Below are 18,034 nucleotides of genomic sequence, written 5' to 3'. Positions count from 1 at the left end.
AGCGTGGAGGCTTCGTATGATCATTTAAACCAGTTTTATGACGAGGTCGGTGAGGATGGAAAAATCTGACATTTCTGGCAAACTTTGCCCGCCGGCTTTCAAAAAAGAAAATCTGCACTTCTGTCACATCCACAGCAAACCTGAAACGGCACGTTGAACTGATTGGATATGAACATGAAATCTGACGCATAGTTTCAGTATTAAAACTGATAAAATAATTGCTGTCTGTGGTTCTATATTTGGGCTGTGGCAATAATTTAGAAAAATAATAGCTTGCTGCAACATATGGAAAAAAAGAGCCATGAAATAAGGTCATTTTTGGAACTGTGAACTTAGTTCAACATTTTGAAGTATGAACTGAACTAGTTCATTTTAAAATTTGTGAACTGAACTTTGAACTAGTTCATATAAAAAGTGAACTTTCACAACACTGTATACAGTACAGTATACTCACTACAATACATCATACTGTCTTTTCAGAGGCCAGTATACAGTGAAAAAAGGGCAATACTTGATTAAAGTACAAGAATGTTGGCATGTAGGCTTCAATTTGTTAATGTTTCACCTCTAACTGGAAAATAATTCATGTTACAAGTGTTTACTTACGTCCTTAACTCAACTTACGTACATAACTTAAAAATACAAATTTTAACCCAAACTTTACCAATTAGCTTTGTTTCAATTCACAGCGTTGACCAAGTTTAAAACAACGGCCATTTCACAACGCGCAGCAGTTACTGAAAAATTAATTTCCGTAATTAAGAATGCAGTTTCGCTGTATAGGAATGTAATTTTATGGGGGACAGGGCTGCACATTTAAATGTCACTTCATCTCCAAACTACATTTAAATTCATAACTAATGGTGATGTCTCGACATAAGTGATGTCGTACATGTGTCAGTCAGACACAGACGAATTTGGGGTATTTTTAACATTTTGAATTAGCTAGTTTGACACATGGCGAGAGATTTGGAGCCAAAAACAAATGAAGTAAAACCACTTGGTACTGGAATACTAATTGTCCTTGGCAAGTAAGCTACCATTAGTTAGTACCTGCTAGCTAATTTGTTTTAAAAACAGTTTTCTAAGACTGTTTAAGGCACAAAAAAAAATGTGTAAGAACCCAACATCAAGCACATGTTAAAGCAGGTGTGAAGGGAGCCTTAAGCTGAGCTGTGTAGTTAATAATCTCACAAAGCTTGTGTGTTATTGTGTAGCTGGTTATATGCTACCCACCAGGTGAGCGTGGGCTCTGGGTGTCCCGTCACCTCCACCTCTAGCGTCACTGGAGAGCCCTCCATGACAGTAGCTCTAGACAGGGGCCTGGTGAAGCAGGGAGGGTCAGGTTTAGAGGCTTTTCCCTGGGGAAGAGACTCTGCCTGGGCCTGGGGAAGAGGAGCAGGATGAGGAGCAGGAAGGGGAGGCCCTTGGATCTGAGGAGTAAGCCTGATCTCCTCACAGATGGCCATGGGCTGACAAATGTTTGGGTCTTGCTCTGGAGTTAGTAGATGATGTGGAGAGGAAAAGGGGGTGACATGCGGATTAGCCTGCTGAGCCAAAGCTTGGGTCTGTGGTTTGGGATGAGGAGGAGGAGGAGGAGGAGGAGGAGGAGTGGGCTTGGCAGGACTACCCAGGGTCATGCCAGGGTCATGCACACACTGCTGGGTACAGGTAGAGATCAAGGACTCGTGGAGGGAGTAGACTGTCTGGTGGTTCTGCTTGCTGCTGACTCTATTACTCTTGGTAATGGTACTGCTAGATAGACTGATGTTGCTGATGTCGTTTGGCTCTGGAGGAAGGGGCCAAGTGTCTCTGATACTGTCTTTGAGGCCGGGGCTCTGAGCAAACCCTCTGTCCTGGGTGACGAGATTGATCTTTGGCAAGGACTCGCTCTGGGATAACCAACTTTCTTGGGGTGAATCGCTAGCCTGTGCCAAGGTGTGATGAGTATCTGGAGAGGTGGACTGGCAGTGCTTGGTTTGTTTGACAGTAGTGGCTGTGGTTTGGCTGCTGCTTTGGGGGATGGAGAATGATGATGTAACTTTGCTGGTTAGAAAAGAAAGTACATCCCGATCAAGGCCTCTCGTGGAACCTTGGTTAGACTGTGAAAGATGTCCATCTTGAGGGAGGGTGGTGGCTGTTTGGAGGCAAGTTGAACAGGATTTGAGGTCCCCAGTGCCACTGGTCTTGTTTTTGAGGCCGGGACTCTGAGCAAATCCTTTGGCCAGTGCGAATGGATCAATCTGTGACAAGGTCTCACTCTGAGATAACAGACTTTCTTGGGGTGAACTGAGGCTGCTGCTTGCCTGTGTCACAGTTTGTTTGACAGTAGTGGTCAGGTTGCTGCTTTGGCTGATGGAGACTGAGGGTGTTTCTTTGCTGATTTGGAAGAAAGGTACATCCTGATTAAGACCTCTCCTAGAAGCTGGATAGGGCTGGGAAATATTGCCTTCTTGAGGGAGGGCTGTTGTTGTTTGGAGGCAAGTTGCACAAGATCTGAGGAGCCCAGTGTCTTGGATCCTGTCTTTGAGGTTGGGGCTCTGAGCAAACCCTCCAGCCTGTTGGACCGGATCGATCTTTGGCAAGGTCTCACTCTGGTGTGAACTGATGCTGCTGCTTGCCTGTGCCAAGGTGTGAAGAATGTCTGAAGGGGAGGATTGGAAGTCAGTGTTCTGCTGGGTAATTGTGCTGGTGCTGGTGTTAGTGAGACCGCCCCTCTGAGGTTTGGAGACTAGGGATGTTTCCTTCTTAGTTTTGGAGAAGTTTATGTCCAAATGGAGGTCTTTCTTAGAGTCAGAGGAGGATTGTGGATTGTTTTGACAAATGGAAGTTCTGTTTAGAGGACAAATAGTGCTGCATTTGAGGAATCTCTGGTCTTGTGGAGGGGTCTTGTCATTGTGGAGATCATGGTCTGAGCCATTGGCCTGGAAGAGTTGGGAGGTGGTTCTGGGATTGAGCTCTGCAACCATGGAAATGGGTTCTGTCTGTGGCATGGTCTCATCTTTGGATGCAACATTTTTGGTGATCTTAACCAGGGTACCTGGACTCCTCTGATGATGGTTGTTTAGACTTTTGTGTTCCTTTAATAAGGGGTCAGTTGGTGAAAGGCTCCTCTTATCAGGGACACAATTGTCTGGAGTGTTCCTTTTGTGGACTTGGTTGGATTCAGATGGGACTTTCGGTTCAGTGGCGCCCAGGGAGAGGTCAGCTCTTTGGGAGATGTTGGCTGTGCTGGTCTTTCCGGTTATCAGGATGTTGGACAGAGTGCTGGTGAGCAGTCCTGGAGGAGGAACTGTCAGAGGACTCTGGACAAATGAACTGGACTCTGATCTGAACCTGTAAGACACAACAGGAACAAACTCAAACCAAGAAACTAATGACAAGATTCTAGCTTCTTATCCCTCCTGTTGTCCTCGGGTCAAATTCTACCCTTTTACAAAAACTTTCTATATCAGAACTATGACAAAAGAACGTTGAAAAAAATGACAAATGTTGGAAAAAACTACAAAAACACAGGAAGAAAATCGACAAAAACATTTAATTTTTTAAACGCTGAAAAAAGTGACCAAGAAAATTTGAAAAAGTGACAAAAAAAACATTGCCAAAGGTGACAAAAACTTGTTAAAAAATTGACAAAAACATCATTAAAAAAGTGACAAAAAAATTTGAATAAAATTGACAAAAACGTTGACAGTTGACAAGTGTAGACAAAACAACAACTAAATGTTGAAATTTCGACCAAGAAAAACACAAAGTTGCAGATCGACGTGAATACGTATGTTCTAGTTTCTTCTGAAATTCTAATCATCAAACACTTAATTTTCTGCATTCAGGGGAATTTTTCTGCTACAATTTGTGCTTTTTTTTTGCATCAAGTTATGTCTTTATTTAAGAAAAGGAAATTATAATTTTTTTTTTTGGGTGGGGTTGTTACCACCCCCCATCCCCCCTGTAAATTACGCCTATGATTAAAATAATCATTAGTTGCAGCCCTACATTAAGCATCAGGAGCATCATGGCTAATACAGAAAGACTCAGGAGGAGTTTTTAGCCACAAGCTGTCAGGCTCCTGAATCAAACATGACATGCACCTCCCTCATAAACTGCATTTTGCACTTTGCACTTTAAGCACTGGACTTTACTGAGCCCCTTAGTAGTACAGGATTTATTATATGGTATATGGTATATATATGGGTGGTATATCTTTTATCTCTAGCTTTTTATTTATTCATTCATTTTAAACTTAACTTTTATTTTATAACTTAACTTATTATGCTATTAGTTATGTGATAGCACAGTTGGAGTGGAGTCAGGAATTAATTTCACTGCTTGTTGTAAGTGTATGACTATGCATGTGACAAATAAAGAAACTTGAACTTGATTAGATTATCCTTTAGTAGGGCCAGGTATCGAACCTTAATACTTTTCAGGTCCTTTTAAGATGCTCTAAAACTAAACTGAATGCACCTTTTAAGACGCTGTAAAACTGAACTGAATACTGATATACTTGAGTAACGACTGAAATGTGCCCAGAATCATACAGATGAATCTAGTTCTGTTTCTGAGATGTGTCCTCATACACACCTGGTGCTGCTGTAATTGGGTGGAGGAGTTGGACAACTTTCGGTCAGACTGGACTCTCTCTGTTGACGGGCTGCACCAGAACCACTATGCTCAGACTGTTGGCTGTACTGGTTGATGTGGATGCTGTGGGAACTGAAACAGAAGCCCTCCTCAACGTCTGATTGAACCCAGTAGGACTCTGGTGTCTCGGCCAGCGGCGGCAGCGAAATGTCGTCAGGTGACGCACAATCGTATTCGTCATTGGAGAGAGAATCCTCTGTCATCACTTCATGCTGCTGGAGCTCTGCCTCCAACAGGCCTCCTGCTGATGCATCCTGGGTAAAAAAGGATCAAACTTTGGGGTGGTAGATGTCACATGTAATACATGAAATAACCACGAGCCTCTGAATGCGCAGGCACCATGGAAACAAGTTGTTGATTAGGTTTAGGAAAAGATAATGGTTTGGGTTTAAATAAGTATGTTACGTAACTTAACTTACGTAAGAGAACCGCGATACATCTTTGAATACATTTTTGTGAAACTTTTATGAAACTTACTGTTTTTTAACTCTCCTGTTGTCCTCGGGTCAAATTTGACCCGTTTACAAAAACTTTCTATATCAGAACTATGACAAAAGAATGTTGAAAAAAAGTGAAAAAATTATGGAAAAAGCTACCAAAACGCAGGAAAAAATTCAAAAAAATCGACAAAAAAACATTGCCAAAGGTGACAAAAATGTGAAAAGACTGAAGAAAAAAAACTGAAGAAAAAGCGAGTTAAAAAATGTATCAAAACATAATTAGAAAAACAAAAGTGACAAAAAAAGGTAATTAAAGAACAAAATTCTTTGTTTGGCTCTGTTTTTTTTTATTCCAGTGGCCAAAAAAGTGACCAAAAAACCATTGCCAAAGGTGACAAAACAGTGACAAAAGAATAAGAAAAAACGCCAAAAAACATGTTAAGATATTGACAAAAACATAATTAAAAAAACGCCAAAAAATGTGAAAAATAAAATTGAAAAAAGTGACTAAAAAATGTGAATAAAATTGACAAAAACGTCAAAAGTGTAGAAAAAGAACAACAAAATGTTGAAATTTCGACCCAGAAAAGCCCAAAGTTGCAGGTCAGCGGGAGGGTTAAAATGCGGCCTGAAAGCAGCATGTAAATGGAGAATAGAAGAGGATCTAAAATTGACCCCTGGGGGACCCCACATGAAATTAACTATTAAATGGTTAACCTGAAGCGGTGTCATGTTTGATCCGCGGAAACAGGGGACCACTTCAGATTAATTTTATTTAAACAGAGACGATGCACAAATTAACATTAACCTTGTACAAGAAACAAGGAGAGATTCATTGAGCCAGGTTGTAGCACAAATTTTCCGCCTGTAGTCCCTCGGCAGGTCAGTAACACAATAACAATTCCATGCAAGTGAAATACAAAACATTAAAATATGCAATTTTACAACCACAGTCAAACCTAATTTACAATTAAAACTATCATGTGCTCAATTGTTCCCCCTTACTAAAACCAACCCCCCACCCCACACTAACAAAACTATGCAATCAAACTCCTTACCTCTCCCAACACACACACACACACACACACACACACACACACACACACACACACACACACACACACACACACACACACACACACACACACACTGCATAAATGAACTTGCACCATCTTTCTCTGAAATTCCCTCTGGATGTCCGAGAATGTTGGGCCAATCACAGAGGGAGGGGGCGTGGCCTGAGGCTTTAATTGGCTGTGTATGGCGTGGACCCTTCGGTTGGCCTCCACTGGGGAGCAGGAGAGGCTGAGGGAGTGGGGGGAGCAGTAGGAGGAGGTGAACCTCTGGCTGTGCAATTGTTGTCTAAAGGAGAGAGGACACAAGGAACTATATATATATATATATATATATATATATATATATATATATATATATATAAAGTCGACTAATCTGTCGTTTTGGTCTTAGTTGACTTAGATCTCTTTAGTCCATTAGTCATGTTTGATGCTTTTTCATGCTGAATGACTTATTTCCAAGAAATGTACGAGCACATCTCTGGTAAACACAAGAATAAAGTGGTTCTTTTGCATGACTCTTTGCGGAGAAACTCAGATTTACAGATCTGTCGATTAAATCAACTAATTGATTAGTCGATACGGTTGAATGAGTGTTAGTCAACTAAGAATTTCTTCAATCGAACACAGCCCTAATATATATCGCCAGTTGTGCAGCTAAAGACCAAGGATTCACTGAATCCAGGATTGGGCTTCTGATTCAGCTGAATATTGGGCTTTTTGATGAGGTTCTGGTTTCTGCTGAACCTTTGATTTTTTCCCCACTGAACCAAACCCTACGCTTGCACTCGGCACGCTACGCTGGTCACCGTAGTGACGTCGCCGTTTATTACGGGAAGGTGTTTACGTAGGTGGAGCGTTAAATGCAGCAGACTGTGAGAAAGTGGACATGGATCTGGTGAGGGAAGGTGTTTACGTAAGTGGAGCGTTCAATGCAGCAGGTTGTGAGAAAGTGGACATGGATCTGGTGAGGGAAGGTGTTTACGTAGGTGGAGCGTTCAATGCAGCAGGTTGTGAGAAAGTGGACATGGATCTGGTGAGGGAAGGTGTTTACGTAGGTGGAGCGTTCAATGCAGTAGGTTGTGAGAAAGTGGACATGGATCTGGTGAGGGAAGGTGTTTACGTAGGTGGAGGGTTCAATGCAGCAGGCTGTGAGAAAGTGGACATGGATCTGGTGAGGGAAGGTGTTTACGTAGGTGGAACGTTCAGTGCAGCAGGCTGTGAGAAAGTGGACATGGATCTGGTGAGGGAAGGTGTTTATGTAGGTGGAGCGTTCAATGCAGTAGGCTGTGAGAAAGTGGACATGGATCTGGTGAGGGAAGGTGTTTACGTAGGTGGAGTGTTCAATGCAGCAGGCTGTGAGAAAGTGGACATGGAACTGGTGAGCAGAGAAAGTTGTTTGGCAGTACTTTCAGTCAAAGAAAGGCCATTCAAGTCCAGCTACATGTTCAATCTGTTCAATGCTGATTGGTCTGGTGGTGGCGAGGACCCTAAACTATACACAACATGGCCGCTGTTACAACATTTGGTATGAAACATCCAAAAGAATACGAGTTGTGCATGAAGGAATCTACAGACAGCAGCCAAAAAGCCCAATATTCAGCCCAATCAGAAGCCCAATCCTGGATTGGGTGCATCCCTGGATGAAATGTGTTTCAGACATTCATGGTCCCTTCAGGATGAATTGTAAAAGCTTTTTTGTGATCCTCCGACTTTTTCACTTAGCGCCATGCTCCATTCAGTGTTTACCTGCTCTCAGTCTGTCTGTCCGTGTCCTGGCTGCGGCTCTTCTGTAACGGAGGCTTCCTATTGGCCGCGGTCTGCCTCTTCACGGGAACCTCCTTCCCATCATGCTCGCCGGTCAGCTCGGGGGTGTGGCCTGTCTCTTTCAGCTCGTTCTGGATGCACGAGACAGATTCAGATGATTCAAAATCTTAAATATTTCATTGTAGCCTGAAAATATCATTAAAATACAGCTTATGTTTACACACACACACACACACGGGCACACACACACACACACACACACACACACACACACACACACACAGACACACACAGGCACACACAGGCAGACAGACACACATACACACAGACACACACAGAGACACACACACAAAACATTGTGTACAGCTTATATGTGTTTTTTATTCAGGTCAGTTCTTCAAAAAGTGTAAATTATATGTTTAATAAAAGGTTTAAATTACTTTTACCATGTCAGCCGCCTCCTGTGTGCTGCGGTTATCGGTCTGCTCCTCTTTCTCTTTCTTCTTCTCTGTCTCTCTCTCGTCTCTCTCTTTCTCCTCTGTCTCTGTCTCTTCCTTCTTCTCTTTCTCCTCTGTCTCTGTCTCTTCCTTCTTCTCTTTCTCCTCTGTCTCTGTCTCTTCCTTCTTCGGTTTCTCTCCAGCGTCCTGCTGCGGTTTGAGGCTTTCCAGCTGTGATATATCGGCGTACGTTTAAACACTCGTTAAGGGTCACATATTATGCAAAATGCCCTTTCTTTTAATGTCTTTTCATGTCTTAAATATGTGTCCTCAAAAATCCCCAAACTATTAGAAGAAAATCCTGCGCCATCTTTCAGTAACTGTGTGTGGCCTTGACCAACTGCCACTTTGCTCGTTTGAAAGCCATGATGTCTCTCTCTCTCTCTCATGGGGGGGCCAAATTCTCTGGGCGGGCAAAGCAGAGAAAGGGGAGGTAACCTTTCCCCTTATGACCTCATAAGGAGAAGATTCCTGATTGGTCCATCTGAGCTTTCATTTTCTCAAAGACAGAGCAGGATACCCAGGGCTCGGTTTACACCTATCACCATTTCTAGCCACTGGAGGACCATAGGCAGGCTGGGGGAACTCATATTAATGTTAAAAAACCTCATAAAGGGAAATTTTCATGTCATGGGACCTTTAAAGGTGCACTATGAGTTCCTGCATGGTTTCAGCGCGATTTCATTTCGGTCTCAAATCGTAGGCATCTGTCCTTGATCCGCTAGCTGCCTGGCCCCTGAACACACCGTGAAAAAGGCCGGTCTCGGTAGACAAAACAGGGGTTGTAAACGTCAAACAAACACTAGGGGCGCAGGCTGTGCACCAGAATACAACAAACCACGTTCCAGCCAATCACTGACAAGATGGTCGGGTATGTGTATGTGGGGGCAGGCAGCTAGCAGAAGGAGAGATGCTATATGATTTGAGACCAAAATGATTTGTGTCCCTGTGTGTGTAACAAGCATATGAAATATGAAATACGCCTATACGCGCATTTCCTAGGCTTGTGCACGAGCGTTTGCTATTTACTGTATATGACGTGGGCGCTGGACGGTATTAAAATAGTAAAGACACTTGCGTCAGGCTTTGCTGCGCTCTGCGCCGGCTGCAAGATAGGTCCCTAAATGTTTCTTTATAACACTGATCAACAGAAAAGGTCTCTTCAAAGTCAAAGTGACAACATATCTCTCCAGAGTAATCTGAAGTCATCCGGTTACCTTCAGTTTGGCCTCCAGCTCCATCAGATCGTTGCTCAGCTCTCTGATGGACGCCACCATCTCCGAGTGTTTACTGAGCGTCTTCTCCATGTAGCGCTGTCCTTCCTCCGCCCCTGAAACACACAGTTTGTGTGTAATTATCAGTATTTATGTCTAATGTTATTGGGATTAAACTCATGCAGAATTGTATTTTAGATTCTGAAAATGTTCATGATTGCGCTCATCCAATACCAAGAAACGTACGAGCACATCTCTGGTAAACACAAGAATTAAAGTGGTTCTTTTGCATGACTCTTTGCGGAGAAACTCAGATTTACAGATCTGTCGATTAAATCAACTAATTGATTAGTCGATACGGTTGAATGAGTGTTAGTCGACTAAGAATTTCTTCAATCGAACACAGCCCTAATATATATCGCCAGTTGTGCAGCTAAAGACCAAGGATCCACTGAATCCAGGATTGGGCTTCTGATTCAGCTGAATATTGGGCTTTTTGATGAGGTTCTGGTTTCTGCCGAACCTTTGATTTTTTCCCCACTGAACCAAACCCTACGCTTGCACTCGGCACGCTACGCTGGTCACCGTAGTGACGTCGCTTTAAACAAACTCCGGCACAGCTTGATTAATGGATGTGCATCTGCTAGAACTATGGAGGTTTCACTACCTTAATATGAAAACATATCCCAGAGAACGTTCGACTCAGTACACATATGTTATTAACCTCTAGGCTCATTTTGCGCCAGAATTGTCCAGAGAGTTTCCTTATTTTGCTGTCAGAAGTATCACTCCAACAGTGGATATTGCATTATTTTACCCAAAAATAACTGTCAAAAGAACTAAAATGGATAACAGAAAAGACTTGGATCCCGTATGCAAGGCTACGCAGATCCCAGTACCAGCGGTGTTGAGATCCCAAAGAATTTTGCTTGGGTAAAAAATTTGTAAATTACTAACGAACACATTTTTGTAGCTAGCGACCAACACAAACTTTAGCAGAGTAAACGCTATAAACATTAAACTTAGGATCCGTGTTTGCCATGCTGCTCTGGGGTTATGCACCAAATCTGGCAAAAATCGGCCATTAGATGGCGCTATAATCAAGTTATACGTGTTTTAGCATATAACTCAATGAATGTAAATGGGAAATTTGCATTTGCAATTTACTACCGATTTTGTAGGTCAAGCGTTGCTTTCTCTCTGAAATGTAGCTGAGTAGAAGTTGTAAAAAGTGGCATGAAAAGAAAAGAATTAAGTAAAGTACAAGTACCTCAACATTTGGATTTAAAGTGTCCATATTATGATCATTTCAGGTTCATAATGGTATTTAGAGGTTGTAAAAACATCATATATTTGTTGTACTGCACATTGCTGCAGCTCCTCTTTTCACCCTGTGTTCAGGTCTCTGTTTTAGGTACAGAGTGAGACATCTCATTTTTGTAACATCTTTGTTGTCAGTCGCACATGCTCAGTAGCTAGGTCAGGACTACATGAGCTAGCTAGCTGTTTCTCCACCTTCAGTCAGTACTAGGCAGGATTAGCCGGGAGACTTCTTCTAAACGAGGGCACACTTCCAACTTAGCGTGGAATACCTGCAGAACAGGGACATGGAATAGTTCTTTTGTAGATTAGGGTGAACTAGTGTGTGTTGTAGCAGTGTTTTGCCATTGAGAACGAGCTAGCATGCTAACGTTTAGCCCCCTAGGCCCTTCGTTTCGGCTAGTGACGTAGAAAGCCGTGCAGATTTTGACCAGCTCACCAGGAGACTGAAGGCAGGACACATTCAGAAACCAGATCTCACTCAGAACACCATGGATGGGTTTTTTTTCAAAGTTTGTATGAAGCACCAGAGACACAAAATCACCAGAAAAAGGGATTTTAAGTACAGTACTCTACCGTATACTACGGTGCTCACCGTGCAGCCTGACAGCCAGCTCGGTGATCTGACTGATCCTCTCCTCCTGCTGAGGAACCGTTGGCCAGACGAACTTCTCAAACTGCCGGTGCAGGACGGAGACGGCTTCGGTGCTGCGACACTCGGCGGAAAACTTCCCGACGCGAGCGATGGTCGCGCTGGCGTCTTCGCACCAGAACTGATACTGTGAACGCAAAACATAAACGTAAACACAACGCAGGTCACAGTAGGGTCAAACTCAAGGCCCGCGGGTCAAATTCACGGGAACATTTTGACCCGAGAACAAAATAAGAATGTAGGGAAGGAAAGAAGGAAGCAAGAATGGAAAGAAAAGGGAAGGAAGGAATAAAGGAGGGTTCACTAAAGGAAGAATAAATAAGGAAGGATGGGAAAAGAGACGGAAGAAAGGAAGTAAGTAAAGGAGGAAGGAAATGATAGAAAAGGGAGAGAAGGAAGGATGAAAGATATTCAGATTACTGTCCCAGAGGAGAGAAGAATCTAGAAAATATTCACATTTAACACGCTGACATCAGAGAAGTTTACCTGTTTGATCATCAAAGATGACTCAAACTGACTAATGGATTATCTAAATACTGTAGCTGGAAATTAACAGTTGACGACTACCCTATTCAGTCTTTACAGCTGTAGATATATACATATCTAGATATATCTATATTTACACATATATATATAAATACTACCAGTTTTCAGATTACATTATGTACACAATTGCAAAAGGGTTGTCGACTGTTGACTGTAGAAAATGTGGCTGATCTTTAATGCAATATCTACATTGCCCATTATCAGCAACCATTCATCCAATGATCCAAAGGCTCATTCTGTTTACTAATCTGATATCATTTTAAAAGGCCAACTGAGAAAACATTGGAGCAATTATGTAAACACATAATGTAATCTGAAAACTGCTGCCCTGGTTAAAAAAAACAATGCAACTGATCTCAGCTGGTATTCTGTCTATAATGGAGTGGAATGGACATTTCTAAGTGACCCCAAACTTTTGACCAGTAGTGTATAAGGAGTTGCTCTGTTGAACACTCAGAAATAGCCTCCACCCTTACACTGAACAAGTCAGTCACCACTGTTCTGCTCATCTACCTCACGTCTATTTCAACCCTACAATTACAATATTGTTATTAATACATTACCATTGCACTGATCTACCTTGCACTTATATTTAAGTCCTAAAATCTCAGAATATTGACCGATATTGCACTATTCCTTCCCTCTCTTTTTGTATATTTTTTGTGAAATTGTAAATTCTTTTGTATTGTTATACTGTACACTAACCATATTTTTTATATATTTCTTTCCGTCATCTCTGTTTTTATTCTTAACGTGTTAAGTGTTGTACTTTGAGAGCAAACATTACTGGAGTCAAATTCCTTTGTCTGTTTGTTTGTCTATGCAAACCTGGCCAATAAAGCTGATTCTGATTCTGATATATACATTATATATACTGTATATATATCAATATATATATCAATATCTATCTATCTATCTATCTATCTATCTATCTATCTATCTATCTATCTATCTATCTATCTATACAGTATATCTACACATCACCTCCTCCATGGCTTGCTGCAGTCTGCAGGTCATCTCCAGAGTTTTCTGGTGTTCGTGGAGACTTCGCTCGAACTCTCCCATCTGCCTCTGCAGCTGGTTGACGGCGTCCTCCGTCTCCTTGGCAACGCCCCCGTCTCTGACCTCTGACCCCAGCCTGGCCGCCACTTCCTGCAGACGTTTCCTCAGCGCCTGCACGACCACATGCAGCTCAATGTGAGTCCTTTGTGTTGTTGGTCACCTGCGTTTTCCGTTACAATCACGCAGTCTGGGATCAGGACTCAAACGGTAAGGACACTGGCCTTTCCCGACCTGCCGCGCGCCAAATGTGACGTCACGAGATCGCCGTGGCCATTTATACCAGCGCTGGTGGTGGTGGCGACAGTAGTTGCAGTCTTCTCCTGAACAGAGGTGGCGCTAATGAGGAAAGGCTACCGACTGAAAAAGGTAGAACAACGGCAGAACTGGCAGCAGCATTGACGTCAATGCTGCGATCTGATTGGATGAGCTACTTGGTGAGATCGAGCCTTTCATTCACCATAAAATAACTCATCTTAACCCAGTAGGTTTACAGGAGAGACTTGCAGAGTCCTGGCAGCAAAATTAGGAATCCCACTGTGGCCACACTAAGACCCACTTGGCTTGGCAATAGTGGTCGATTGGTTCGGGTTAGGCATTTGACCTCGAGCGATTGGTCAGGGGAAAGGACCTGAACCAATCAGGTTACGTCGCCTTGCGTAATTATGGACGCATAGCCAAATTGTAAATGTAAATGGACTGACTAACCCTTAACGCCGACTGTCGCTAATTTGCATCAAACACTTCCATTCCGACTGCAGGCGAGATAGCATGTGTATTCCCCCCAATGCCGGTTTGTTTACATGCGATACATACCTAGGAACCTTTTGCATGCACTGGTTTCTCGTAGGACCGGTCGGAGTGGGAGATATATCCGTTTCACGTAAGCAAAATTAACCCAAACCTACCCCTACCCCTACCCCTAACCCTACACCTAATCCTACCCCTACCCCTACCCCTACCCCTACCCCTACCCCTAATCCTACCCCTAACCCTACCCATAACCCTACCCCTACACCTAATCCTACCCTTAACCCTACCCCTACCCCTAACCCTACACCTAATCCTACCCCTAACCCTAAATAAACTACTGTCAATGTTAGGGAGTAGGAGAGTGTTTTCTTTCTTGCCGTTGTCAAGATCCATGTATTTGTCATTTACAGTTTAGAAGTTCTAACAACTTTGTGACATGAATGAAATCTACTATGTGTTTTATTAATTTTACCATTTTGTAAAGAATTTTACCATAATGCCTGTTGTCGCTAATTTGCATCATACCTAAATTTATATCTATTCCATATGCTATAGACAAATTAACAATCTCAACTTAATTTAGCATCAGCTTGGAGCCAGAAACACACATAATATTTTGTTTATATAATTGTGAATAAATTGTGAAGACCTCTGCTCTCGCCGGCGAGATCTACGTATCATTTTGACGTGACGTTGGCGCGCCAGCTTGGATGCGGCGACAGTAAAAACAGCCTCTTCATCCTGCTGCCGTCTGGGATTCGTACCTGCAACCTCTCGTCGCTGAGCTCCACCTGCTGCAGGTGGTTCCTGGCGGCCTTGGTGCTCCCTCGCCGGTCGTTTCTCTTCAGGTAGCTAACCCGCAGGTTGCTGAAGCGCTTCTTCAGCTCCTTAAAGGACTCACGGAGCTGAAAGAGTTAAAACACTTTATCGCACATTTTTCAATGTTTTTGTACGTTTTTCAATGTGTTGTAATTTATTTACGGTTATTTCACCGTTTGTTTTTATATTTTTGACACATTTTCTGACATTTTTCGCAGTTTTGTCAATGTCTTTGTCACTTTTTTCAATGTTTTTGTAAGTTTTTGTCACTTTTTTCAATATTTTTGTCACTTTTTTCAAACTTTTTTTCAATGTTTTTGTCACTTTTTTCAATGTTTTGAATGCTGTTTTTCACCAACTTATTACCAATAGTTGTACACGGTAGTTCCGGTAGTTAAACTGGAGGTTGCTGAAGCGCTTCTTCAGCTCCTTAAAGGACTCACGGAGCTGAAAGAGGTAAAACACTTTATCGCACATTTTTCAATGTTTTTGTAAGTTTTTGTCACTTTTATTCAATATTTTTGTCACTTTTTTTCAATGTTTTTGTCACGTTTTTCAATGTTTTGTAATTTATTTACGGTTATTTCACCGTTTGTTTTTATATTTTTGACACATTTTCTGACATTTTTGTCACTTTTGTCAATGTTTTTGTCACTTTTGTCAATGTTTTTGTCACTTTTTTTCAATGTTTTTGTAAGTTTTTGTCACTTTTTTCAATATTTTTGTCACTTTTTTTAAACTTTTTTTCAATGTTTTTGTCACTTTTTTCAATGTTTTGAATGCTGTTTTTCACCAACTTATTACCAATAGTTGTACACGGAAGTTCAGGTAGTTAAACTGGAGGTTGCTGAAGCGCTTCTTCAGCTCCTTAAAGGACTCACGGAGCGGAAAGAGGTAAAACACTTTATCGCACATTTTTCAATGTTTTTGTAAGTTTTTGTCACTTTTTTTCAATGTTTTTGTCACGTTTTTCAATGTTTTGTAATTTATTTACGGTTATTTCACCGTTTGTTTTTATATTTTTTCACATTTAACCCTTGTGTCGTCTTCTGGTCTGACTTCTGGGTCAAAATCAATTCTTTTAATTTCATTTTCATCATTTGTTTTTATATTTTTTACATATTTTCTGACGTTTTTCTCACTTTTTTCAATGTTTTTCGTCACTTTTTCCGTCACTTTTTTCGCACCTTTTGTCACTTTTTTCAGTGTCTGTATATTGACACATTTTCTGACATTTTTGTCACTTTTGTCAATGTTTTTGTCACTTTTGTCAATGTTTTTGTCACTTTTTTTCAATGTTTTTGTAAGTTTTTGTCACTTTTTTCAATATTTTCGTCACTTTTTTCTGACTTTTTTTCAATGTTAATGTCACGTTTTTCAATGTTTTTGTCACTTTTTTCAATGTTTTGAATGCTGTTTTTCACCAACTTATTACCAATAGTTGTACACGGTAGTTCAGGTAGTTAAACTGGAGGTTGCTGAAGCGCTTCTTCAGCTCCTTAAAGGACTCACGGAGCTGAAAGAGTTAAAACACTTTATAGCACATTTTTCAATGTTTTTGTAAGTTTTTGTCACTTTTTTCAATATTTTTGTCACTTTTTTTCAATGTTTTTGTCATGTTTTTCACTGTGTTGTAATTTATTTACGGTTATTTCACCGTTTGTTTTTATATTTTTTCACATTTAACCCTTGTGTCGTCTTCTGGTCTGACTTCTGGGTCAAAATCAACTCTTTTAATTTCATTTTCATCATTTGTTTTTATATTTTTTACATATTTTCTGACGTTTTTCTCACTTTTTTCAATGTTTTTTGTCACTTTTTCCGTCACTTTTTTCGCACCTTTTGTCACTTTTTTCAGTGTCTGTGTATGTGTGTGTCTCTCTCTCTCTGTGTATGTGGTGTCTCTGTGTGTGTCTCTGTGTGTGTGTGTGTGTGTGTGTGTGTGTGTGTCTCTCTCTCTCTGTGTGTATGTGGTGTCTCTGTGTGTGTGTGTGTGTGTGTGTGTGTGTCTCTCTCCACAGAGGCAGCATCACCTTCTAAATAATGCCAAGTCATCCTTTTGGGAGGAACATGAATGTTGTTGAGACATTTCAGACATTTCTTTAGATTTTAACTGTGTTTTTTTACACAGTATCTCGTATCTCTGCTGAGAGCTGCTTTCGCTGCGTTTCGCTCCGCTTGGTCTTCGTGTGTCTGCAAGACGCCGGAGCTTTGATGAGATTATTTTTAGAGCTGGGGTGGGGGTTTGAATCCTCCACAGGGGGGAACGGTGGTGTCGGGTGGCTGATCTGTCAGCCGAGGACAGCTGAGAGAGAGACGGACTAATCTCTGAAGTTAGTCACTCAACAACGTTCCTGATTATAACGAAAACAACCGTCTCAGAAGGTTGTCTGTATTTCCTACGTATTGCTAACCTGACTCCTCCAGATGGATCGCTTCTCATTGGCTCGGCATATCCATCTAGTAACTTTCCTTTTGGGAAGGGGGGCAAAAATCCTGGTTAGCTGATTGGATAAACCATCTGTCTATCACCACCTATAGTTGGTGATAGACGGGCCAAATCAACCAATCAGATCAACGAAGCGTATGAAAATACAACCACGAGCCAGGCTACCCCTGCTGCTGCTGCAGGCCAAGCATAGCTCGTTAGCTCAGCAAGCTAGCAACATGTCAGTAAAGGAGATTTGCCATTCGTGTAACGAGAATTTAGGAATAAAAGATTAAAAGGCCCCATTTCAGGTTCCTGGTCCATATTCCAAAAGAAGGATCCAAGAGGAAAAAGCATTAGCGAGCAGCTAACAGAATTAGGGCTACCGCTGTCTGGAAATCCTGGTTAGCTGATTGGATAAACCATCTGTCTATCACAGTCGATAGTAGTCGGACTCAATGACCAATCTGATTGATGAGCGTGACTAGAGTCTCTCAAAACCTGACGAAAATCTTTTAAAGGTCCCATGACATGGTGCTCTTTGGATGCTTTTATATAGACCTTAGTGGTCCCTAATACTGTATCTGAAGTCTCTTTTATATAGACCTTAGTGGTCCCCTAATACTGTATCTGAAGTCTCTTTTATATAGACCTTAGTGGTCCCCTAATACTGTATCTGAAGTCTCTTTTATATAGACCTTAGTGGTCCCCTAATACTGTATCTGAAGTCTCCTTTATATAGACCTTAGTGGTCCCCTAATACTGTATCTGAAGTCTCTTTTATATAGACCTTAGTGGTCCCCTAATACTGTATCTGAAGTC

At 41.6% G+C, this 18,034-nt stretch overlaps 1 protein-coding gene across 1 annotated transcript in view; it reads right to left on the bottom strand.

The window, feature by feature from the left end:
- The window catches only part of LOC114564145 (formin-like protein 7), a 12,799-nt gene extending 4,318 nt beyond the window's left edge, over positions 1–8,481 (bottom strand). The window contains exons 1-5 of the mRNA XM_028591349.1: positions 8,365–8,481; positions 7,907–8,055; positions 6,254–6,389; positions 4,585–4,898; positions 1,237–3,336 (exon numbers count right to left, since the gene is read on the bottom strand). Coding sequence (XP_028447150.1) covers positions 1,237–3,336; positions 4,585–4,898; positions 6,254–6,389; positions 7,907–8,055; positions 8,365–8,373 — 2,708 coding nt within the window. The 5' untranslated portion in view covers positions 8,374–8,481. The remainder of the gene's footprint in view (positions 1–1,236; positions 3,337–4,584; positions 4,899–6,253; positions 6,390–7,906; positions 8,056–8,364) is intronic.
- Positions 8,482–18,034: the final 9,553 nt, after the last annotated feature.

This window comes from Perca flavescens, chromosome 11 (genome assembly GCF_004354835.1).
Source record: "Perca flavescens isolate YP-PL-M2 chromosome 11, PFLA_1.0, whole genome shotgun sequence".
NCBI classification, from domain to species: Eukaryota; Metazoa; Chordata; class Actinopteri; order Perciformes; family Percidae; genus Perca; species Perca flavescens.
Note: the sequence above shows the minus strand (reverse complement) of the source record. Positions and strands in the feature narration are given on the sequence as shown.